The sequence below is a fragment of the Monodon monoceros genome, unplaced genomic scaffold (genome assembly GCF_005190385.1).
Source record: "Monodon monoceros isolate NGI ecotype Baffin Bay Population unplaced genomic scaffold, NGI_Narwhal_1 Super_Scaffold_13, whole genome shotgun sequence".
Classification (NCBI taxonomy): domain Eukaryota; kingdom Metazoa; phylum Chordata; class Mammalia; order Artiodactyla; family Monodontidae; genus Monodon; species Monodon monoceros.
In genome coordinates, this window is record NW_021703769.1 from 46,977,085 (window position 1) to 47,002,714 (window position 25,630).

The window sequence follows — 25,630 nt, forward strand, 5'->3', positions numbered from 1 at the left end:
GGTTCTTCTGGCTGGCCTAAGAATTAGATCGACATGAGGCAGATTAACAGGAGAAAATGAAATAGAAATTTAGTAACATGTATACATGGGAGAGACCTAGGGAAAATGAGTAACTTGCTAAAATGTTTCAAGTCCTCACCTTAAAAACCATCCTCAGCTAAAGACAAAAGAGGATATTGAGGGGTGGGGAGTCAGTTATGGGAAGTCACCAGGAAAAGTGCAGTAAACAAGGGTAAGGTTGTTGAGCAGATTTAAGTCACTGCCTTCTCCACTGGTAACTTTATAGGGATGTGGCCATCCTCTTTCTAGTACAGAGAGGGAGACAACCTACAAATGGAGATTTCCCTTACAAATGTAAATGTGTCTTACAAAAGGATAATTCCTACTTGGCTAAGAGTTTTTTCCACATCTGCTGTTTCTTAGAAAATAACCAGCTTAAAATAATTAATATGGCAAGAGGCAGTGAGAACAAAGCTTCTTTAAAAGATGTAATAATCGAATTTGTTAGAACTCTAATGTTAGTAAACCACTTCATACTCTTACAAGAGGTGAAGACCTTTGCGATTACAGCCATGAAGGCATACATAGATGCACAAACACATAGAGTGTAAAACAAAGAATGTTATCTGCCATCCAGTTCTATAAGGATCAAGTCATGAGCCACTGCAGCCGCTGACCTACAACACACGCTGAAAGGAATTCAGTACAAAAACCAGGATGAACCATTCAGTGTTTTGGATATACAGACCCCTAGATATGCTAGTGAACACAAGTTCATGTGCCTGACGCAGAGCAAGGCCAAACAATATTGAAACGTCAGAGTTTAGGGCAGAGAAAGGTTTATTGAAGGGCTGTGCAAGGTAATGGGTGGCTCATGCCCCCCAAAACCCGGAAGTGCCCCGAAGGGTTTCAGCAAAGCTTTTTTTTTTTTTTTTCTTTTTTTAAGAACTAGTGTTTGAGTCCTAATTTTCTTTTGGTTTTTTGTTTTGTTTTTTGCCATGCCGCGCTGGTATTGACTGTTATTGGCTGATATTGACTATTTTATTAAGAACTATTTTGAAATCAGGAGTCATCAACAAAGAAAACGGGTTGTGTTCTGCTTCTTTGAAACTAAAACATACTTTTCTATACAAATATCAGTTAGTCTAAGTAAGAGATAACACATTCTGGGCATGTCACAGTCTGTCCCAAATAAGGGGGGGGGGGAAATGGAAGCGCCAGCAAGAGGCAAGTAAAAGGTGACTTACACAGCTACTGGAAACCCGCAAGGTTTGTCTGCGGCTGCCCTGTGCAGTAGGGAACCAGAAGCTCAGTGGGTGCGCTCTTGGCGCCCCGGAACTACAATTCCCGGAATGCCACGGGCAGGCTCCCCGGTCGCGCACGCGGTCTGAGCGCCTCAGGTCGGCTGCATTCATGGCGGCGCCCTGCAAGGCGGTGATCGTCCCCGGGAACGGGGGCGAGGATATGGCCACCCACGGCTGGTACAGCTGGGTGAAGAGGAAGCTGGAGCAGGTAGGAGACGCACCTCGCTGCACTGGGAGGTCGGGCTGGCGCGGGAGAGGCCGGAGGGCTCCCCGCTCCCACCCCCTTGTGCAGAGCCCTGCTGGGAACCCCGTCTTAGACTCTACAAGTAGTGGAGGAAGTTCGGCTGGTGAAACAGCCAGGAGGGCTACTCTCAGGACTCAGAGTACAAGCTCCACCTCTAGAAACTGGAGATCGAGCCCGCTCCCCGTATCTCCTGCGGGTTCAGATATGGGACTCCCAGATAATTCTACACCAGTCTTCTCTGCTCTCTGTCTCGGATTTTTTTTTTTTTTTTTTTTTTTTTTGCGGTACGCGGGCCTCTCACTGTTGTGGCCCCTCCCGCTGCGGAGGACAGGCCCCGGACGCGCAGGCTCAGAGGCCATGGCTCACGGGCCCAGCCGCTCCGCGGCATGTGGGATCTTCCCATACCGGGGCACGAACCCGTGTCCCCTGCATCGGCAGGCGGACTCTCAACCACTGCGCCACCAGGGAAGCACCTGTCTCGCATTTTTAAACATTTTAATATGTAATATTGATATTTACAAAAGATGTATGTAACACGTACATACATTATGAAGTATAATGTAACCAATACTTAAGGGTCCCTCACCAAACTGAAATCTAGGAACATTATCAGTACCTTCAGAGACAGCTGTATGTCCCTCCATCCCGTTTCCCTGCCGTATGAAATTTTAAAAGTTTGTTTCGCTTTTAAAACTTAATTTAAAAAATTAATGTACTTTTCAAGCTATGTATGTATCCTTTAAGCAATATGTTGTTAAATTTGGCCTCTTTGTGAGCTTTATAAAAATGGCATCTAACTGCGGGCTGTCTTGTGCATCTTGATTTTTTTTTTAAAACGTTCTTCCATAACTAGGCAATAAGACTGTGTCCTGAGTTGCCAACCTCTAGAGCTCTAGAGTGGGTCTCTAGAATAAAATTCCAGGCTTGTGGCTGAGAGCCATGGCTAGAGCTACAAACCAAAAGGTCAGGGCTGCAGCTGTCCAAGAGGATTGGATCCCCAACTTTCTGTACGACGTTTATGTACCACATTTTACTTACTCCCTGGAGCATAGTCTGATTGGCTCCAGGTCAGTTTGTCTAGAATCTGTTATGCCCTCTCTATATGTGTATGCCAGCGGTGATAAATGTACATGTGCAGTTGCACATATGAAGAGATCTGGAGAGCTGGCTAGATAGAGAACTACAGACAGATGGAGTTTATGAGGAGGGATTGTATATTCATATGTAATCCTGTAGCACTTACCCCACTTCATTTCATGATATAAACAACTACTTATTGAATTGATAAAGCTCATATCAGGTGTCTCATTTCTTATTAGCAAAGTATTAGTTGTAATTAAGCTCTTTATTATACCTTTTTTCTCCCTCTCATATCGTAGATACCTGGTTTCCAGTGTTTGGCTAAAAACATGCCTGACCCAAGTAAGTTTTTTAAATGTGTCTTTAAAAAGCCTCCTCTTGTTGGGTTTTGATCTTGTCATTTTCCGGTAGAGAAGAGGAATATCCTAGCAGAGAAGCCTAAGGGAATACATACCTCAGAGTGAATGATGGCAAGTATTTGGGGGAGGAGGGTGCAAACCAAAAAACATGATAGAAAATTCTAGTAAGGATCAAGAAGAGCACCTGGGCTCGGAAGAATTTAATTTTCAACTTTGTAAGCAACGGATTTTCCCTTCTGTAAGTCAAATCTTTTCAGGCAAAATTTATGGGTGGTTTCATTTGAGGCAGAGGTATGACAAAACTTACAGCATCTCTATGAGATCCTAATATTAGAAAATGTAACGTGGCCACTTCTGTTCTGAGTGCCTATGACTCGTCTCAGGAATTTCCTTTTTGGGAAGAAAGAATATATGTGGACATCAACTTGAGAGACAATATTGTCAAGAGGATTTTTGTTTTTAAGTTGGAAAGTTTACATTAAACTTCAGAGTTATATTTTATTTTCTTAGTATTTCCTTTCAAGAAAATGCTAAAAAATAAAAACAAAACTATTTACCAAAACTATAGATTTGAGTCTTTCAGACAGCAACACATAAAACTCTGGCCCTGGGCTTCCCTGGTGGCGCAGCGGTTGAGAGTCCGCCTGCCGATGCAGGGGACATGGATTCGTGCCCCGGTCCGGGAAGATCCCACATGCCGCGGAGCGGCTGGGCCCGTGAGCCATGGCCGCTGAGCCTGCGCATCCAGAGCCTATGCTCCGCAACGGGAGAGGCCACAACAGTGAGAGGCCCGCTTACCGCAAAAAAGAACAAAAAAAAGAAAACAAACAAAAAAAACTTTGGCCCTATTAAAACAGCCCCATCCCCCATTGCGGTCCTGCGGTTTGCTGAATGGTCCTGTGTTAGAAAGGTGGGCAGCGCTGGACTGAGACTGTCCCTGTTGAGTGACGGACTCTTTCTTTCCCCTGAACCTTAGTCACAGCTCGAGAGAGCATCTGGCTGCCCTTCATGGAGACGGAGCTGCACTGTGACGAGGAGACCATCATCATAGGCCACAGTTCTGGGGCCATTGCAGCCATGAGGTGTGGTCCTTATTGAATTGTCACCATCCCCCCTACCCCTGTGGGCTCCAGTCAAGCTTGCTTGGGCAATACTTCGTGCACATCTTAAGTTTACACTGCAGAGGAGACAGTGAGTAGTAACGTGATCTGTCCTAATTCCTTCCTGGTTTGATTAGTGGATTAAAAAGATACTTTGCTCTTACTGGGATACAGTGACCCTTCTAAAACACAAGTGCCTCCGAACCCCAGCAGCTCCCGTCACCCTCAGAAGAACTTCTCGGCCTTCAAGCCCCCCGCCCCCGATGTCGTCTCTGCCGTCTCCCCTTCGCTGCCCCCAGCCTGGTTTACAGACCTCAGTGCAGTTCCTTGAACACGCCGAGCTTGTGCCTTTCTTAGGCCTGTGCTTGCCGCTGTTCTACCTGGACCCTCTGTCCCCAGACACCTGCATGGCCTTCTCCTCTCTAGGTCTCTGCTCCATGTCCCCTTTCAGTGAGGCCTTCTGTAATCACTCCATGTGAAACAGCAGCCTCACACCACCGAATCCTACCCCCTTTATATCTTATGACCCCCCTTATTATCTGTAGCACTTTTCACCACCTGACATCCTATTCATTTCTTGTCTCTCTCCTGCCAGTCGAATGTAAGCTCCATGAGGGTGGGGCTTTGTTCACTCTGACACGAAGCCCCGGTGCCTGGCAGAGCGTCTGGCATATGGTGGGCACTGATAACTCCCCGTTGGAGGGTGGAGGCTGTTACCCGCAATGCCCTCCACTCCCCCACTACCGCCCCGGCCAGCCCCAGCCCCCGCCCCCAGGGGTCATGGGTGCCTTCCTGCTGCTCCCCATTAGAACATCACCCTGCAGGCTTATAAGGCGTGGAATGTAAGGATGGAGCTGGCTGAATAGCCTGTTAGGGTTGGGTTTCCTCTGTATTTGTGAGGCTAGATGACAAAGGATTATGGGGTTTTTTTTGTTTTAATTAATTAATTTTTGTCTGCATTGGGTCTTCGTAGCGGTGCGTGGGCTTCTCATTGCAGTGGCTTCTCTTGTTGCAGAGCACGGGCTCTGGGCGCGCGGGCTTCAGTAGTTGTGGTGCGTGGTCTTCAGTAGTTGTGGCACTTGGGCTCAGTAGTTGTGGCACACAGGCTTAGTTGCTCTGGGGCATGTGGGATCTTCCCGGACCAGGGCTCAAACCTGTGTCCCCTGCATTGGCAAGCGGATTCTTAACCACTGTGCCACCAGGGAAGTCCCAGGATTATGGTTTTTGTGTGGCTTCTTGTCCCCAGCAGCCCCTCAGGATGTCACGTGAATCGATTGTCAGAGAAATCTTGCCAAGTTCCATAACCTTTCAGCCACACCTGTGGAGGCTACGAGAATAATGCTTTCCTATGTGGACCTACAGAATTGTGGTACATAGTGTTTATAAGCTGCCAGGGGTTGTCTGGAAAATGAAGAAAGCCCTTTATGCTGAAGTCTGTGCTAACCCAAGGCCAACTGAATTTTTCTCAGGCCGCTGGCTAATAACGATGTGGCTTCTTTTAAAGACTGCTGAAATTTATTGTAGGATTGTCAGGAACTTTCTAAAAATTAACTTCTAAAGTTAAGGTAGGCAAGGAGAAAACCAGATGCTAAAGCCACGGGGCCTAAGATCATAGGGGAACAGGATACAGAGGACTACCCCACAGTTACTTATTAATCACATGGGGGAATTGTGTCTTTACAGTGGAGGGATCTGAGGGGTATCACCCTAGGGAATCTGACAGTCTCAGCAGTAATGGGACAAACTGGCATCGTGTGCCCATCGTTGTGGAGGAGTGGGAAGGACACAACATTGCCTACGTAATGGTCTTGCCAAAAGTGTTTCACGTCAGCCTAATCATGAGGAAACAAGTTCAGTTTAGGGGATAACGTACAAGAAAATGGGCCTAAAATTCTTAAAAGTCGTCAATCTCATTTAAAACAAATATAAAAGTGATTGAAGAGTCATGAAAGCAAACGCATGATCTTTGACCAGATCTAGGATTGAAAAGATGTTTTAAAGAACAGTTTGGTACAACTAGGGAAAAATGAATACAGGTCTTGGTGCTAAATTTATTAGGTGTAAGAATGATACTGTCGTTACATAAGAGCACAGCTGTGTTCTTAGGGGATACGTGCTAAAGTATTTAGGGGTGAACTGTCGCAAAATTAACGAATCTGGGTGCTTGTTCTCACTTTTTGGTAAGTTTGACATTTTTCAAAGCAAAAGATTGGGGAAAAAGTTTAGGCACGAGAACAAAATACCCTAAATCTTGCCTGGCACCAAGGCCTCCTAGAGCTCTTACCTTTCTAGGTCCTTCCTTAGCCCTGGCCTTTGCTCAGTGAGGGAACTGTCTACAGTTAGCTGAGTGTCTGTTTGCCGGGCACTGTTCTAGGGAACAGGGTCACAAAAATCGAGAAGGCTCAGACCTGCCCTTGAGGGATGCCTGTGGGGGACAGAGGTAAGACAACGCAAACAAGCGTGTGTGAGAGAGGCACAGTTCTGGGATGGTACAGTCCCAGACCACTTGCGTCTGTCACCTGGGTTGGGGAGGTGGCACGCCTTAGAATGCAGATTCCTTTGCCTCACTCACAATCCTCTGACTCAGATGCTCTGGGCTGAGCCTGGGAATCCACATGTTAACCAACCAAGTAATGCCGACGAATGCACACATCAAAGGGAATGATTACACTTTTTATGTTTATTCAGAAAGAATTAGGGAAGAGGTTTGCACTGCCTTGAAAACAGAGTAGAAACTCAGGTAGCCCAGGTGAGGTCATTAACCACCGGGCTCACATTTCTGCATTTTCCTTGCTCTTTTTCCTACTAACCTCAGCAGCCTATAGCATGTGCTTTCTGTAAGCTAAATCAAATGAGTTTTGGATGGCTTACTGACTTTCCGGGACCAGATTTAACATTAAACATCAGCTACACCCTTCCTCTCGCTCCAGGTACGCAGAGACCCACCGGGTGTGTGCTATCGTGTTAGTGTCTGCGTACACGTCTGACCTGGGGGATGACAACGAACGGGCAAGCGGTAAGTCTGAAGGCAGAAACCGGAAGAGCCCTTCCTGTAGCCACGGGGCTGCACGCTCAGGTAGTAAAACAGCACTGTCTTCCAACAGATTAACACAAAATCTAACAGCACATGAGGAATATTTACCACCCATCGTTAGGTATAAGTTAGGCACTTAGAGAGGGCAGTAAGCCACTATCTAACCCGTAGTCTAGAACTGAACCCCCGAGCCCTATCCTCCCCCTTCACCAGTAGCTATGGTATCAAGCCCTACGGATCTGAAAACTGAAGAAGGGCTTCTAACTCAACACTTGGGCTCTGATTCTCTGAGTCTCTGCCATGGTCCTCACGAGAGTGGTGAGAATGGAAAGTATCCATGACACTGAGAGGTTGTGTGTTCTTCTCATAGGATACTTCAGCCGCCCCTGGCAGTGGGAGAAGATCAAAGCCAACTGCCCTCGCATTGTGCAGTTTGGCTCCACCGACGATCCTTTCCTTCCTTGGAAGGAACAACAAGAAGTGGCCAACAGGTTGGAAGCCAAATTGTACAGATTCACTGACCGTGGCCACTTCCAGAACACAGAGTTTCATGAATTGGTTAGTGTGGTCAGGTCCATGCTGGAAGTGCCAGGATAGCCAGGGTCGTTCCTGCTGTTGTGCGTAAGGACATGGGAGTAGGGCAACGATCAGGTTATGAACAGATGACAATCATCCATTATCAGATGAATAGCAGGCATGCAAACCAGATCAAATTAAGGTCCAAAACACACACACGTTTCAATGTTCAAACTAAATTACAAACAGTATTTTCATTTTCCATAGAACCTACATCTCAAATTGCTCTGACCGAAAACAGTATTTTCCCCATTTGATAAGGGACATGGGACAGCTTAACCACCCTTACCTATCCAAAGTGAATAAGACACAAACGAAAACCAGGTTTCCTGATCCCTAGTCCAGATTAAAAATAAACAGGTTTCATGTTATGCTGTAGGAGTTGCATCATAACATGTCCTTAACATGTTGAGAGAGTGACACACAAGGAGGTTGAGGCAGGGGTCTGCAGGGTCAGGCAGGGATCGGTCTAAGACCAGACTGGCAAGGATTAGGGCGACAGGGAGAACTACTGCTGGGCCCTGTCTGGATTGTTGCCATGTGGGAATTTGGCAAGGCATTGCCAGTTTTCTCATTTTCAAGGAAAGAAATTAATACACTTTTGTATTTAGGGACCATAAGTGTATGTATATATAATCCACATGTACATGAATTCCGTTCAGTCCACAGACATATGGGTTGTTAGTTGGCAACTACAGTGTAAATAAAAAATTTGCAAACACAGCAAGACACAAAGGCCAAGCCATCCATGTGTGACCTCTGCTGTAAGTATTCACTTAGCCAGTGCTTTAGAGCTTGAGAAAAGCCTGAGAAATAGACATGATGTCAAAGGATGAAGTCATGGGAACAGTTTGGATTTTGTTACAAAGTCTTAAATATTTTTAAAAATGATCTTTGCATATCTCAGATTTTGTTCTGTAAAGTGTTCTACCTTTTAATTTCCATGGTCCTTTATATCTCTTTCAGCATCATTCCATGATTTTTCTTCTAATCATACTCCCTCAAAAATAACCCTTTTTCATTTTCCAACGTTTTTTGGCTATTATTATCCCTACGTAACATCTCAAAACAATTTCCAGTAAATTCACACCTGATACTTGCTGCAATAATGTGAATTCCCACACTGTTCATACCTAACGAAAATTCAAAGCCATCATTTGAACCTGAAAAGGCTTTTGATTTCTAGATGTGCTCAAAAAATGTCAGGAGAGATTCTCTAAATTTTTAGCAGCAGTTATCTTAGGGGATGGGAATTTTGGTAGTTATGGTGTGGTGGACGTCTCCTTTTTACATTATACACCTGGGGATTATTTGAGTTTGTGCACTGTCTTTTATAATTAAAAATAAAGATTAAAAAGTTTATTTGACAAGTTAGTGAAAAACAAAGTAGATAAGTCCATTGAATACTTTTCTTAGAGAAGCTGTTTAGCATTGATTTGACCAAGCCTATAATCAAAGCTTGATTCTATTTGAATTATTTGGAAGTAGTCATTGTTCTACGTATTCTCTGCCGTGTTTTCTGAAGTCCTTTCTTAAAAAAATTTACAAACTTATACAAATAACTGTTCATAATACTTTATTGTCCTCTTCCTCTGTAGAAAAAAACAAATATATACAATTGAGAAATAATTTGATATTCTTTATTCCTATAAAAATAACTTGAGGGGGGCTTCCCTGGTGGCGCAGTGGTTGAGAGTCCGCCTGCCGATGCAGGGGACATGGGTTCGTGCCCCGGTCCGGGAGGATCCCACATGCCGCGGAGCGGCTGGGCCCGTGAGCCATGGCCGCTGAGCCTGTGCGTCCGGAGCCTGTGCTCTGCGATGGGAGAGGCCACAACAGTGAGAGGCCCGCGTACCGCAAAAAAAAAAAGAGGGCTTCCCTGGTGGCGCAGTGGTTGAGAGTCCGCCTGCCGATGCAGGGTACACGGGTTTGTGCCCTGGTCCGGGAGGATCCCACATGCCGCGGAGCCGCTGGGCCCGTGAGCCATGGCCGCTGAGCCTGCGTGGCCGGAGCCTGTGCTCTGCAACGGGAGAGGCCGCGACAGTGAGAGCCCCGCGTACCACAAAAAAAAATAGAAAAAAAAAACCTTGAATATAGAGGCATACGATGGTTGAGTTCGGCTGATAGTACGGTAACCAGTAACCACAGGGCGCCAGCAAAGAAAATGTTCAGCTCTTCATTCACAGAAGCCACGGTTCAGATGCTCACCAGCCACGGCTGACTAGTGGCTTCCTTACTGGACACAGATATAGAGCATTTCCATCCTGATAGAAGGTTCTATTGGACAGCACTGTGCTAGAGCACGTGTTACATGCTTCCCTCACCCACCACCAACGTAGAAGTGACTCAACTTGAAGTTACTTTTGTTTGACTAGTTTGCCTATTAGTTGATCACCATAAAAATTATGATCCTATAAAACTTACTCATCACCAAACTAAGATCAGAGGAGTTTCAGGGAAGAACTCCACATGGACTATTCATTTAAACCGTCAAATCATGGCCTTTCATGATTCTGTTTGACTCTCTACAGATCTTTATAAAGCAGAGAGGGGCCTTGATAGACTCTAGGGAATATCTTTTCAGGTGAGCAAAATACCTTACACTAAATGGAAATCAAGTGTAAGGTTAGAACTTCACTTACAATTTGATTTTTTGGTGTTGTCATGAGTCTAGAGCACCACAATTTGTTTTGGTCAAAATTTACTCCTGTAGGGTAGATATCCATTTAATGATCAACAGAGGTGCTGTATTTTAAAATTATTGTCTCGGGGCTTCCCTAGTGGCTCAGTGGTTAAGAATCTGCCTGCCAATGCAGGGGACACGGGTTCGAGCCCTGGTCTGGGAAGATCCCACATGCGGCAGAGCAACTAAGCCCGTGCGCCACAGCTACTGAGCCTGCGCTCTAGAGCCCGCGAGCCACAACTACTGAGCATGTGTGCCACAACTACTAAGCCTGCGCTCTAGAGCCCGCGTGCCACAACTACTGAAGCCCACGCGCCTAGAGCCCATGCTCTGCAACAAAGAGAAGCCACCACAATGAGAAGCCCGCGCACCACAACGAAGAGTAGCCCCCACTCGCTGCAACTAGAGAAAGCCGGCACACAGCAACGAAGACCCAATGCTAAAAAAAAAAAATTTTTTTTAATTTAAAAAATAAATAAATGAATTTAAAAAAAAATATTGTCTCTATCCTTCTTTAGTTAATATTCAGAATGAAAACCATGCTAAGGGAAAAAAGTTTATAGGAGCTCTTTATTCTGGTAGGCAAGGAATACTTTTAGCTACTGATTGTAAACTTAAAAAAATCTCTGGCTGTCAAGATACAGTACAAAGTGTATTTAAAACACAAACTGCTTCCTTCGTTCCACTTCTAAGTCTCCTCCAAGCTCAGTTTTGTCATTAAATAAGACGAGCGCCCCTGTGACAGGCTAGGTCCCAGGAAGGGCAGATATTGTTCTTAGCATTCCAGCTCTCTCTGAGAGTGGATCGGAAACCCTCTGTAGTTTCAGGCTCCCAGATTCTTCTGGATCTTACACATCTTGTACTTGAAATGATCTTTGTTTCAAAGCACCAGTGTCACCAAATGCTAATTCTGTACAGCTGGCCACAGAATTTATCTGGTTCTTAAAAATTGGATACTGAGCTGAATTTTATTTTACTGTTTATCTCAAAATAACCCTTGTGTTCGTTCTCCAAACCTGGTGTTTGAACTCAGGCCCCAGCAGAGCTTTCCTTTCCCTCGGTCCCCCGCTTTTGGCCTGGACCCAGAAACTTTTAAGTGGTGCTACAAAGTGAAAATATGACAGCTGAGATCCTAAAAAGACCTATAGCTAACTTCTGTGTAACAATACATCAAGTAACCTATTGTTTTCTGTTGAGCTGAAGATTGGGACTGAAAGTGCTATTAGAACTGAGGACAATTATAATGGCTTCCTGCTTAGTTTAGACCTATTACACCATGAATTTTAGAACAGAATATGGAAAAAAATCTAAAACAGGATAAGGAAAGAAGAATGATAATCGCCCCCACCCCGCCCAATAAAGTGAATGGAGGGCAATGGATTCTCTAGTTTTAATTTTAGTTAAATACGAATCTAGGGGAAAATTCTAGCGAATAATACAATTGAGCCACAGAGTGAAACTTGTAAGACTTTTAACAAAGAAGAACCAGTGAAAATATTCCATTTAGGATGAGAGTAATTAATATTTATACACTAAAAAGATATCCTTGACAACAGCGTCATTTGGGTTTGAGGTAAGTACAGAGGCATAATCCTCTGAAAGAATACTGCGGACACAAAAAGGCATCAACAGTGTGTAGAAAAGGGATGTTCCACTGTGTCCCCCCCTCATGCCCCAAGTCTGCGTTCTCCCCTGCTATTCCTGCCCTCTTTTTCATTTCTTCTCAATGAAACCGCTGAGAAAACAGAAATGGTGACACTGGGTCATATACAAAAATTTCCCAATGAAGACCTTAATAAGTAACTTTAAAACAGGCATTTTAAAGCTCTAGCCGTTATCACAGTACTTGGTGAATATGAGCATATTTGCTTCTTTTCCCGTGAATCATCAAAAGTCTTGAAAGCTTCAGAAGGTGGTCTTCCAGGAGTTCAAAGTATTTTACTTATGAAAGAATGGATTTCACTGTTGCCTACTCTACCAATGTAAATTTAGTCTTCATAGATTAAAAAAATTTTTTTCATAGCAGCAAGTTTTTATCTTGAAGTTTGCTTTCAAGGGAATTTGATGTTCCATCATGAATCAAATTATTTGTTCCCAAAGTAACTTCATTTGCAAAATGTCAGTAAAGTTCATAGCTCTCTATTAAAATTCGAGCCACTCTGTCATGTAAATACAGTTAGATGGTGAAATCTCACCACCTTCATGGCAGTCGTCAAAAACCTTTAAAAAAGAAAAAAGGTTATATTCAAACTGAAGTTTTAAAATTATTACATTATAGGTAATGTCTTAAATATCAACTACAACAAAATTCTAACAAAATATCCAAGACCCAACCATTTATTTAAAGCAATATTAAAAACAAAACTTTCAAAGTGAAAGAGGTTAGGACTGTAAATAAGAACATACTGGAATAGGACCTGCTCTGTGATCATAGAGTGAGTGAGAGACCTTTCACTGTAGCACTAAGCCGACCATATCCACCTACCCACTGGGCAGAAGGCAGGTAACAACAGTCCAGGAAGGGAGATATATACACACTAATGACTTAATCTTAACTAACCAAATGTTTCATGTTGAGCCACCTTCCTTTTTGTGAAGGGTGCTAAATAGAATTCCCAACAGGTTAGCCTTTTTTCTAGGAGTTGAAACCAGGGCATAGAGAGCTTAGGCATGTAGACAATAAAACACGGACTAACAGCCCAAGAGTATAAATGCCACAAGGGCTGACACGGTGCCTGCAGCACACAGGTGGCTTTCAGAGACTATCTGGGAACAAAAGAATGAAGAGTGTGGGGTGGGCCTCTAGGGAAAGCACATCACCTCTGGGTGTGAGTCCTGGTTGTCGTGTCTCAGCTGAATGCTTAGGTCGCCCTCAGCCTGAGTTCCCTCACACTTAAAGGGAAGTAACATCACTAGCTCCAAGGGACGTAAGGAGGATTAAATGAGACCACAGAAATCTTCAAGAACATGTCTGGCCCATAGTAGGTTCTCAACAAATCTCATTTCCCTCCCTACTGAGGTGAAATGATTAGCCCTCATCAAAAATCGTCCATCTGGGGACTTCCCTGGCAGTCCAGTGGTCAAGACCATGCTTCCACTGCAGGGGGTGCAGGTTCGACCCCTGGTCAGGGAACTAAGATCCCACATGCCGTGCAGTGCAGCCAAGTCCATTTTGGGGCCAAGAGCAGAAAACAAATTCCCTTAACATGGTTATTCTAAGAAAGAATACAAGGTGACGATTTGCTGGTTAAAGCTCTGTCATCAAGGTTACATGGAGGTTTCCACAGTTCTTGGTCAACCCTGAGTTTGAGGAAACTAGGGTGTGCTTGCTGGTATCAATACGTCATGTGGCATCTGCACTCGGTGGCAGTGAAGTGTGAAGCGAAGCCATTGTAACTCACCGGGCAGAGTCCGCAGGGGGCCCGCACCAATCCCGTGGGCGGGATGATCGGATTGACTGCCCTGTACAGTTTCATGTGTCCGTCCACACTGCCTACGGTGCCTTCTTTTGCAGCGATGATAGTCATCTCCACTTTCCCATCATAAATGAGTGTATTTAAGATGGTCTCAATGTCCTCCATGGACAACTCTACCTACAAAAGGGATACGTTAGAAAGGACCCAAAAAGGACAAGGAGACATCATTTTGGAGGGTGTTAAAAAACGTAAAAGGCTACAATTCCTTGGTGAAATGGGGAAGGATTATGCTGGAGAGTAAATGGAGGCATAAAGAGGCTGAACAATGGCCGAAGTGAGCACAGACCCTCAAATACCAGGGGCAGGGCTCTGAGCTCGCACTGAGCTTGACACTTGCTGATGTCTTTACCCTCCCAAGGAAAATCTAGACATCTTGTAACATTCTTTGGCAAGAATTTGATGGAGGTTTATAAAATGCTTGAGCAGAAAGGTATTTTAGACATCAAATAGTCCAAATTCCTGTTTTTTTATGAAAGAGAGATCTGGAGCCCAGGAAATGAAAATGACTTGTCCAAGCAGCCACTTCAGCTTCTTCTCTGATGATGAAAAGTGTCAAGCACAGTGTGTCTGTACAGATCTTCAGAGAATGTGCTGACAATGCCACTAACATCTCATAAGTAGGAAAATACCAATAAACGACAACTGCTATGATGATGGATGTCTGGCACATATATGGAAACGTCCCCAAGAGAATCAAGAACTTGTCAGAACAGACTTTTGAATCTGGTAGTGAAATGCACTGCCAGGCTTCCACTCTGCTGCTCTGTAGCCCAAGCTCAGGTACATACAGTTCAGAAAGTGCCCGATGGCAATGACCGCCATTGCCTGACTGCCTTAGGACAGTACTTCCTCAAAGTGCGTTCTGCAGAATGTACATGGGTATCACCAGAAAAAAGGGTCTGGGTCAGCTGTGTTTGCAATACATTGTAAACTATATCCCTATGATGAAGAATAAGTTTTTAAAAATAAGATGAAAATTAGAAACCGAGTTCCAACCTTACTGATCCCCAATTCACAGATATACTTCCACACTTCATGTGATGAAGCAAATGAACTATTTCTTTGTATCATTGGATTCTGTTTGCTTTCTCGTGCTGTTTCTGCCTATAAGGGTAGAAACATAAATTTCAGGAAGAATACTGGTGCCTTCTGAATACAATTCATATAGAGTGAGAACAACAACAGGACATATTTTGTTTAGTAAAAATGACCAATTTCAATGTTTTCAATTCCTGTAAGATATGATACACAAGATTAAACATTCCTTATGAAGAAACTTAAAAAAACTATACTTGGAGTGATGTTTCCTCAATTATGCCTCACCTTGGTTTGTAGGAATTTAAAACACTGTTGGTTAAGCACCTCTACAAATTCAGATTCAAAATCCTGGTCACTGTACCAGGCTCCACCGGTCACAGAGCGGTCTGGCTGCAGGTTATAGAGCATGTACACCTTCTTTTTTGAGGCCTAGGAAAAAACACGCACAGTAGATGGTTAGAGGTAACAAAATAGTCTTCCAAAACTAAGACTTAAAAACCCCCAAAGCTTCATATTTCAGAGCAGTTTGGGATTTACAGAATTATTGTGAAGATGGGACCTTGTGCTCAGCTTCCTCTAGTACTAACACCTGACATTACCACAGTACATCTGTTATAGCTAATGAAACAATATTGATAGGTCAAAATTAATTATAAAGTCTACACTTTATTCAGATTCCCTTCGTTTTTCCCTAATGTCCTTTTAATGGTCCAGGATCCTATCCAGAATACCATATTATTACAAATTTATTATACATGAGGCAAATTTTGGTTGTGACAGTTTCTCAGACTTTCCTTGTTATTGGTGAATTTGCCATTTTTTAGAATTACTGGCAAAAAATTCTGTAGGATGTCCCTTAATTGGGATTTGTCCGAGTAGACTGGAAAAAAGACCACAGAGGAAAAGTGCACTTCTCATCATGTCATATCAAGAGTACCTGATCATCACTAAATGATGATTGATTGTCATCAATATAACATCAGCCTTGACATTATAAATCCATCACCTGGTTTGAGGTAGTGTTTCTCAGTTTTCTCCACTGTAAAGTTACCTTTTTGTCCTGACCTTTCCATATGTGGAAGGAAGCCACCACGCACAGTCCACACTTAAAGACTGGGAGTTCGCTCTACTTCCTTGAGGATGAAGAGTCTACACAAATTATTTGGAATTCTTCTGCATGAAGACTTGTCTATTCTTGCCCACTGATTTATTTATTCAAATATTTATATTAGTATGTTCTCATGAATATTTATTTTATACTTTGGGTTACAATCTAATACTACTTAAGTCTGAAACTTTGAAAACATCATGCTAAGTGAAAGAAGCCAGACACTAAAGACCATATATTGGTAGTTCCCTGGCAGTCCAGTGGTTAGGACTCGGTGCTGTCACTGTCTTGGCCCAGGTTCAATCCCTGGTCAGGGAACTAAGATCCCACAAGCCACACGGCATGGCCAAAAAAACCCCAAAACAAAACAAAACACAGCAACATTAAAAAGATATAATTTAAAAAATTAGAACAGTGTGGTGACTGCAGAACTCTGTGAATATACTAAAACCCACTGAATTAAATCTCAATAAAGCTGCTACTAAAAATAAAGATGCACAGCATGATTGGCAAAATGAAGCTAGGCATGGGTACGTGGGGATTCATTTTGTTATTTTCTATACTTTTGTACACATTTGAAATTATCCAATAAAAATGTGGAAGAGAAATAATATTCTAAATGAGGGAGTGGTAGGACATAAATACCATTGATAAATAAAACCACTGATGACTATCAAATTTTTATTTGCTGAATTTTGTGTTCAAGCACACTTTAATCTAGGAGCACCCCAGCTCCTCTGATGCCTCAATCAGTGAAATCAGCAATGTGTCTGCTGGAGCCAGCTCTGGATCCTGGAGCCCCTGGAGGATGTGACGGGGTGGCTGGCAAGAGGAGGAGGAGAAATCCCATGTGCTGGAACAGATGCTCCACCAGGGCCAGGGCAGAGAACTTTCTGTGACCTGCTCACTAATGTATTCCAAGCCCCCAGAACAGTGCCCAGCACACAGCAAATGCACAACGGGTATTTGTGGAATGGGTAATCTCATACACCAGGTTGAAATAAATTATCTTACATATCACAAAATCCAGGAAAAATGTTCGTGATCCCCCAAATTCTTTACTGAAGAGAGTAAAGTAGTTTTAGATTTTTGAGTGGGTAAGACTCTAAGAGTTAACTGGCAGTGACATATCTAAAGCAGCATCTCCAAACCATCCGATATGAGCTAAAATTTAAAAAATCTTTTTTGACCAGTTGTTTTAAATCATGACATAGCTTAAAGAATAAAAACCTGAAATATACTTGGAGTAATATATGTACAGAGAACATCCAGGGGAAGAAAAGAGATGGTTACTCACTGCCACAGACTTAACAGCTTTAATTAGCTTTTTACTTTCCAGATTCTTTAGAATTTTGTTAATTTCTGTTAATGGCAAGTTGCTTTTGTATCGGATATCTCTGCTCCATATTCCTATAAGAAAGTAAAGTAAAATAAGTTGAACACTATAGGATGTTTCTTTTCCCATTGCTTATATCTCATTATAAATCTAGCAAAATATGTATACATTCCTAGAGCATAGCTATAGGAAAAATGAATTAGAGGTAAGAGTCTCAGATAAAGTAACAAAAATATGCAAAAAAAATATGCATATAAGTTATATGTTCTATTTTCTAACTGGAAATTTCTTGGAATGCCAGTGTGGCACCTTTTAAAAAACATATGAAAAGGACATTTTTGTAATGGAAGAAAAATCTTGAATGTCACTGAATTAACATATATTGCCTTTTCCATGCCCCCCTACATCCCAACCTCTTTTTTTCTTTAAATATCACTTTAGATTGTATATGTGAAAAACAAACTTAAGTTTGGGTCTGGGTTGGCTGCCACCCTTGATGAGAGCAAAAAACACTTTATGAGAGCATCTGTGTGCATGTATGTCCATTATTTATACAGCACTATATTTGGAAAATAGAAAGATTACAGTTCCCATAGTCACTAAAAGCCTGTGCAGAAAGCTATGATTTTTCTTTCAAAGAAGGAAATATGTGTTATATGTATACAAGGAATTTATGTTAAAACATTTTGCTGTATTTTCTTCCCAACGTGAAGGCATAATAAGATAGGAAGATTTTTTTTAAATAGAGAATGACTTCTTCATATTTATTTTTAAAATTTTAATTTAACTTCCCAACACATATAAAAATTATATGACTTCAGATTACATCGTAATTGTTAAAGCTAATATCAATGACTCAAACAGATCTTAAATTGTAATAACAGCAATTTCGATAAAGTTCTTTAAGGGCAACAGGAGAGGAACTAAATAGCTCTTGAGGGAGCTACACCAGACACTGCCACACTGCACTAGGCGTCCCTCGGATTTTTGCAAAAACCAGAGAGATGTTATTATCCACCATTTACAGATAAGAGGAAGAAACGAAGCCTTCCAAAATTTAGCAAGTAAGGATTAAAAAAAAAAACTCTTAAGTTTTAATTTATTTATTTTGAATAGATAATATATTCATATGGTCCACATTCAGAAGTCTCTTTCCATCCCTGCCCACAGCCATCTAGTTCCTATCTCCCTGAAGCAACAACAGTGTCACTCCTGGGTGTCCTTCAAATGTATGTACATTATATATTGTTATATATATATGTGTGTGTGTGTGTGTTATATTTTCTTTTCCTTTTAACAAACGGCAGCATACTGAACTGACTGATCTATATCCCGGGAAGCCAGGATCTCAGTCCCCACTATCTGGTCCTAGAGACAATGTTGTTTCTGCTGTTCCTCTACATGCTTACCTTTATTTCCTGCATCCTCTATGATTTGATATACTAGTTTTTCCTGGTTATCTGATCCTTTCATTTTACTGCAGGGAAATAAAGGAGAATTAAAAAGGCAAAGAGGTACAGGATAATCTAATAATCTACAAGACTACTTAAACGAATGAGCAGACAAGGTCATCACATTGACTTATTTACCAAAAGAAGGGCTTACCTTAAAAAGAATGAGACAGGGCTGTATGTACCAAATGAAAAGATGTCCAAGATATAGTAAGTGAAAAAAAACAAGTTGCAAAACAGTATGGATATCATGATCCCATTTTTGTTAAAATAAGAAAAAAAAAAAGAGAGAGAGATTATATATAAATATATGGTATATAAATATATAATCATCTATATGTATTTATATATACCTATAAGAAAGGATATATGCCAAAATATTAACAGCAGCTATCTCTGGGAAATGGAACGCATATGGGAGGTGAGATGATACACGGGCCAGGTTTACATGATGCAATTCTGTACTGGCTTTTTTTCCCCAAACACATATTACTTTTATCATATTAAAATTTTCTTAAAATAAAAAATTAGGTGCTTACCCAGCATTCTGAGACTCCTTTATTCTATACAGAAGGCCTGTATTGCTCCTTAAGAGATCCAGCTGACCCTAAAGTTTTTTTTTTTAAAAAGAAAATAACAGTGAATTATTTTGGAGATATATCAAATCCAATGACAAACACTAATGCATTCTTCAATATTTTACAAGGACTAAAATAGCCTACCTCCCATAGTTGCCAGTTCTTCACTTGAGTACTTAAGTTTTTTCCTACATGTCACATGTGATGTACTTTTTAAAACTTAACTCTTTATCTTGCCATTTCCCCAAATATTAATACCTAACAATTTTCTACATGTTAGATCCTGGCTTGGTTATATGATCAATGTGTAAAGAATTTTAAACAAGCAGCTTTAGAATAATAAATAAAAATCCATATTTAATTCAAATAAATTCAATAAATATATATAAATATAGTAAAATGTAATTTGTCTAAAAAAGTTCAAATAAAGGCTATTCATGCAAAAATATTCTATGGTACAATGATTAAATGAAATTTACAATGTTAATAGTAACATTTACTGACATGTGTGATTTCTGTAGTGTTACATGAAAATTAGGCAGAAAGGTCAACCAATGAATAAAAAGCCTGTAGTAGTTCTGTTTTTATACAAGTCACAAGTAAAACAAAGCATGTGTGTCACGCTCCTGCATTTCCTTGGGTCTGAACTTAGGAGAACCCAGATGGCTGTACCACTGGGCTTCCAGCAGTTCAGGGAAGCACGGCTAAGAGAGGCCCCATTCCCACGAGTTAAGGCTGGGCAGACCCATGACTTGGAATTAGGTTGATATATGGATGAACAGCAATACTTTCCCTCCCTCCCTCAAACCACAAAGCCCAATTTGGAGGCTCCATTCAGTTGTTCATCTCAGCCTATGAACATTTACTGAACACCTGTACTGTGATATATGTTTGGGGGGGACAAACATGGATTCTGAAAGAGAATTACACAGCTGACTTCAATACCATCGGGTTGGCATTAAGACAGAGCTAAGTAAAGGGTGGGACGGCCTCTCAGAGAAGCAGCTTTGGCCCAGCCTGGGGGGTCAGTGAGGATCCCTGGAGTTGATAGCAGAGATGAGTCTTGAGAATAATGAGGAGTCAGTCTGTGAGGAAAGGGAAAAAGGGCCTGCTAAGCAGGGACGACAGCATGAGCAAAGGAACTGAGGCATGAAACAGCGTGATTTGCTAGGGAACCAAAAACCCATCTGTTCCTTCTGAAAACTAACTTTTGAGTTGGAGGGGTGGAGGGAGATGAGGTGGGTGCAGAAGGGAGGGGCTCAGTGTGGTAAACCCAGGAGTGTGGACTTGAATCTCTAGAGTTGAGAGAAGAGTTTTTGGTGGGAAAGTGACTTGGTCAAATCTGTATTTAAGACAGAGCAGGCTGGTTGCTCAGAGGCACATGGAGACAGGAAAGCCAGTTAAGATGCACTGTAATAGTCCAAGTAAAAGCCAAGAGCCTGAAGACATGCAGGGGTAGTAGGAATGGAAACAGTGGAACAGATTTGAGAATTGTTTAAGAGGTAAAATCAGCAACACTCGTGATTTATTAATAATTACTCCCTTGCTTAAAATTCTTCAGTAGCTCTAACACTGCCTACAGCCTGTAGCTGACAGAACTGGCAATAGGTGGGGTTGCAGAGGTGGTGAAAGAGAGTGAGGTGCTGAGCATAATTTTCAGACAGAAAGAAAAGGCTAAAAGGGAGGGTCCAAGAACAAAAACATTTTTAATTGCCACACTTCCCAGCATGCCTTGCTCTATCCATCCTGGAGTTGAAGACCTTCACAATGGTGAATTGACTAGAAAAAACCAACACTCCTTTTTCCTTTGGCTAGAACAGCGTTCAGCAATCTGGTGCACTGCTTTTTTTTTGAACTGAAGTATAGTTGAGTTACAATATTATATTAGTTTCAGGTGTACAACATAGTGAGCTCATATTTATAGATTATACTCCATTTAAAGTTATTATAAAATATTGATTATATTCCCTGTGCTGTACAATATATCCTTGTAGCCAATTTATTTTATACATAGTAGGTTGTACCTCTTAATCCCATACCCTTATCTTGCCCCTCCCTCTCCCCACTGGTAACCACTAGTTTGTTCTCTATATCTGTGAGTCTGTTTTGTTATATTCATTCCTTTGTTTACTTTTTAGATCCCACATATAAGTGATATCATATGTGTATTTGTCTTTCTCTGTCTGACTTACTTCACTAAGTATGATAATCTTTAGGTCCAACCATGTTGCTGCAAAGGGCATCATTTTGTTCTTATTTACAGCTGAGTAATATTCCACTGTATATATGTACCACATCTTCTTTATCCATTCATCTGTTGATGGACACTTAGGTTGCTTCCATATCTTGGTTATTGTAAATAATGCTGCTATGAACATTTGGGTGCATATATTTTTTGAATTAGTGTTTTCATTTTCTTTGGATATATACCCAGGAGTGGAACTGCTGGATCATATGATAGTTCTATTTTTAGTATTTTGAGGAACCTCCATACTGTTTTCCACAGCGGTGGCACCAATTTACAGTCCCACCAACAGTGTACAAGGATTACCTTTTCTCCACATCCTCACCAACATTTGTTGTTTGTGGTCTTTTTTATGATAGTCACTCTGACAGGTGTGAGGTGATATCTCATTGTTGTTTTGATTTGCATTTCTCTAAAAATGTTGCTACAATTTATGTCAGTGTTCTGCCTGTGTTTTCTTCCAGGAGTTTTACAGTTTCCAGTCTTACAGTTAAGTCTTTAATCCTTTTTGAGTTTATTTTTATATATGTGTGAGAAAAAGTCCTAATTTCATTTTTTACATGTAGCTGTCCATTTTTCCTAGCACGACTTGTTGAAGAGACTCCTTTCCCCATTGTATACCGTTGATTCCTTTGTCTTAAATTAATTGACCGTAAGTGGATGGGTTTATTTCTGGGCTCTCTATTCTGTTCCATTGATCTATGTATCTCTTTTTGTGCCAGAACTATACCGTTTTGATTACTGTGGCTTTGTAGTATAGTCTGAAGTCAGGAAGCATGACACCTCCAGCTTTGTTCTTTTTTTCTCAAGATTGCTTTGGCTATTTGGGCTCTTTTGTGGCTACCCATACATTTTCATATTATTTATTTTAGTTCTGTGAAAAATGTCCTGGGTATTTTGATAAGGATCACATTAGATCTGCAGATTGCTTTGGATAATATGGACATTTAAACAATACTAATATAGTCTTTACTTTTTATTTATTTATTTTATGGCTGCACCACGCAACATGCAGGATCTTAGATCCCCAACCAGGAATTGAACCCACGCCCCCTGAAGTGGAAGTGCGTATTCTTAACCACTGGACCACCAGGGAAGTCCCCATTTTAACAATATCAATTCCTCCAGTCCAAGAACATTGGATATCTTTCTATTTCTTTGTAGCACCTTCAATTTCCTTCATCAGTGTTTTATAATTTTCAAAGCTAGATCTTTCACCTCCTTGGTTAAGTTTATTCTTAGGTATTTTATTCCTTTTATGTGATTTTTAAACAAGATTGTTTTCTTGCTTCCTCTGATAGTTCATGATTAGTGTATAGAAAAGCAACAGATTTCTGTGTATTAATCTTGACCCTGCAACTTTACTGAATTCATTTATTAGTTCTAATAGTTTTTTGATTGAGATTTTAGGGTTTTCTATATATAGTATTATGTCATCTGCAAATAAGGACAGTTTTATTTCTTCCCTTCCCATTTGTATGCCTGGGCTCTGGCACTGAAAGCACCAAGTCCTAACCACTGGACTGCCAGGGAATTCCCTTCTTCCTGATTTTAGAGGAAAGGCTTTCAGCTTTTCACCACTGAATATGGTGTTAGCTATGGGTCTGTCATAAATGGCTTTTATTGTGTTGAAATATGTTCCCTCTATACCAACTGTGCTAAGAGTTTTTATCATGAATGGATGTTGAATTTTGCCAAATGCTTTTTCTGTGTCAATTGAGAAGATCATGTGAATTTTATCCTTCCTTTTGTTACTGTGGTGTATTACACTGATTGATTTCTGCATATTGAACCATTTTTGCCTTCCTGTAATAAATCCCATTTGGTCATGGTATATGATCCTTTTTGCATACTGTTGAATTTGGTTTGCTAATATTTTGTTGAGGATTTCTACATGTATATTCATCGGAGACACTGGCCTCTAATTTTCTTTTTTTGGTAGCATCTTTGTCTAGTTTTGGTATCAGAGTAATGGGAGCCTCATAGAACAAATTTGGGAGTGTTTCCTCCTCTTCAATTTTTTGGAAATGTTTGAGAAGGACTAGTATCTGCTCTTCTTTATATGTTTGCCAGAACTCCTCTGTGAAGCCATCCAGTCCAGGACCTTTGTTTGCTGGGAGTTTTTTGATTACTAGTTCCATTTTACTACTAGTGACTGGACTGTTCAGATTGTCTATTTCTTCCTGATCATCACATGTTTACCCCTTAACTGTTTATTGTAGTTATAGTTGATTTTTCCATTTTTTGTCTTTTAATCTTCATACTAGCTTATTTAAGTGTTTGATCCAAAGCCTTTACTATGTATTTGCCTTTACTAGCAGTAAGAAGCAAACAGAAGGTGTGAATAGACTATGCCCATAGGTAGTTGTGTGCCATTATGTAGCTTAGTGACAATTAGGTTACTAAATATAACAGTTAAAATACAAGTATTTCATTTGTCTTGTAAAATGCATATTACTTCTTCTTTCCTTAATTCAGGCAGTCTGAGCTGTTTCCTGGTTTGGAGTCTTATCAGTCACAACCTAACACACTTTTGAGAATGGTTTCGTGACTACATAACAGGAAGTAATGACAATCACAACATTTAAGTAATTACATGAACTAGTTGGGTTCACCTTACCATGGACAACAGTCTATTGATGGCCACTGCCCGCTGCTGGGCTTCTATATGCGGCATTTCATTCTGAATTACTTGGTCTGTGATTCCATGAGGGAACTGGTGACATAATTCTATAATCCTAGGAACAAAGGCATTAATGATATTCATGTTTCTACCTATCTCAAGAGGTGGTAGGGGAAAAAAATACAAGAAGAACAGTTTGGAATTGTGCCTTTTTTCACATCTGATAGATAATCTAGGTTTCTACAATGGTTCTGATTCAAAGCATATTAAAAATGAGGACGATGCTTTTGTAATACACGTTTACATTTTTATTGTATTTAAGAGAAGCATTTCTTTTCCTTATTCACATGAACTTTAAATTAGAACAAAAGTCAAATGAAAACACAGAAAGACATATTAAAGCTGAGGCTTCAGTTTTCTCAGACGGTACAAGTATGACAAAGGGAAGATACAGTGCCTTGGATAGCCATAAGTCTGTGAGCAGGAGGTAAATCAAACACTTCTGGTGGGAAGTCAAAATCTGTTATGACAATTCACCACAACTGGGACCTGCTTTTAGAATTATCCCTAAGAAACAAAAACAAACTCGAATTTTCATCTTGCCCTAGGATCATCATATGTGTTATTCATAATAGTTTTAAGAAGTGGGGGTCCTTTAAAACTATGTGGTACCCTAAAAATTGCAGTGCACGGTAGAGAACATAAAATCGGCAGAGGCTTTGGGCGCCCCCAAATCTTCACTTGTATACTGCACTAAAACCATCTGACTTGTGTTGCTTCATAATAGAAAACTGCACCCTAACTTCGGCTAAACGTTCTGCCACGGGAGTTCCCTTATTGACAAGGGCGATCCAGGATCAGAACGTGTATCCACAAGTGCTACGGGGAAAACGCCGAGTCTTCACTCTGAGCGTGGATCACCTTAATGTGGGAAAGAAGCGCATCAGTAGAGCTTCCCGAACAGCACCAGGGAAAGGTCAGCTGCACAATCTTGCAAACAGTCCGACTCGTTTCGAAATTAAGAGTTCTGTTTTCCGGGGATGAGAGGAGGGTTCCAACACCCGCGATCCCCTCCCTGCGCGTCCACTGAACTTGCGAGGGTCCCGGAGACGGGGTCCAGCGCCTCGCAGGGCCTCCCGAGCCGGGAAAAAATTCTCACCCACTGATTTACCTGTTTTCGATTTCGACCGGATCCGCGTCGGGCGGCTGCACTTTCACCTTCACCTCGGCCATGAGGGCGCAGGTCCCGGTTCCTGGGGGAAGAGACGGTCCGGAAAGCCGGACAGCAAGCGGGGGAACCCTGGAACCTGTGAAGACAGCGCCTGGCTCATGGGCCTTCTTCCTCGTGTCGCAAGCGGTCCTTCTTTGCCAGTCGCCTTGAGGTGGCCAAGCCGC

General features: G+C 41.6%; 2 protein-coding genes across 2 annotated transcripts; one reads left to right on the forward strand and one right to left on the reverse strand.

Annotated features, from left to right (window-relative positions):
• The first annotated feature begins 1,396 nt into the window (after positions 1 to 1,396).
• On the forward strand, positions 1,397 to 9,383 carry RBBP9 (RB binding protein 9, serine hydrolase). Its single transcript, XM_029222036.1, has 5 exons — positions 1,397 to 1,512; positions 2,928 to 2,970; positions 3,964 to 4,069; positions 7,018 to 7,103; positions 7,492 to 9,383. The coding sequence occupies exons 1-5, from the start codon at positions 1,414 to 1,416 to the stop codon at positions 7,716 to 7,718; spliced, it is 561 nt and encodes a 186-aa protein (XP_029077869.1). The 5' UTR covers positions 1,397 to 1,413; the 3' UTR covers positions 7,719 to 9,383.
• A 1,353-nt stretch (positions 9,384 to 10,736) lies between these two features.
• On the reverse strand, positions 10,737 to 25,556 carry POLR3F (RNA polymerase III subunit F). Its single transcript, XM_029222299.1, has 9 exons — positions 25,407 to 25,556; positions 24,233 to 24,350; positions 19,329 to 19,396; positions 18,748 to 18,815; positions 17,300 to 17,412; positions 15,180 to 15,323; positions 14,853 to 14,960; positions 13,782 to 13,973; positions 10,737 to 12,600 (listed from the first exon to the last, which is right to left on the reverse strand). Exons 1-9 carry the CDS (start codon positions 25,466 to 25,468, stop codon positions 12,523 to 12,525), a joined length of 951 nt encoding a protein of 316 aa, XP_029078132.1. The 5' UTR covers positions 25,469 to 25,556; the 3' UTR covers positions 10,737 to 12,522.
• Positions 25,557 to 25,630: the final 74 nt, after the last annotated feature.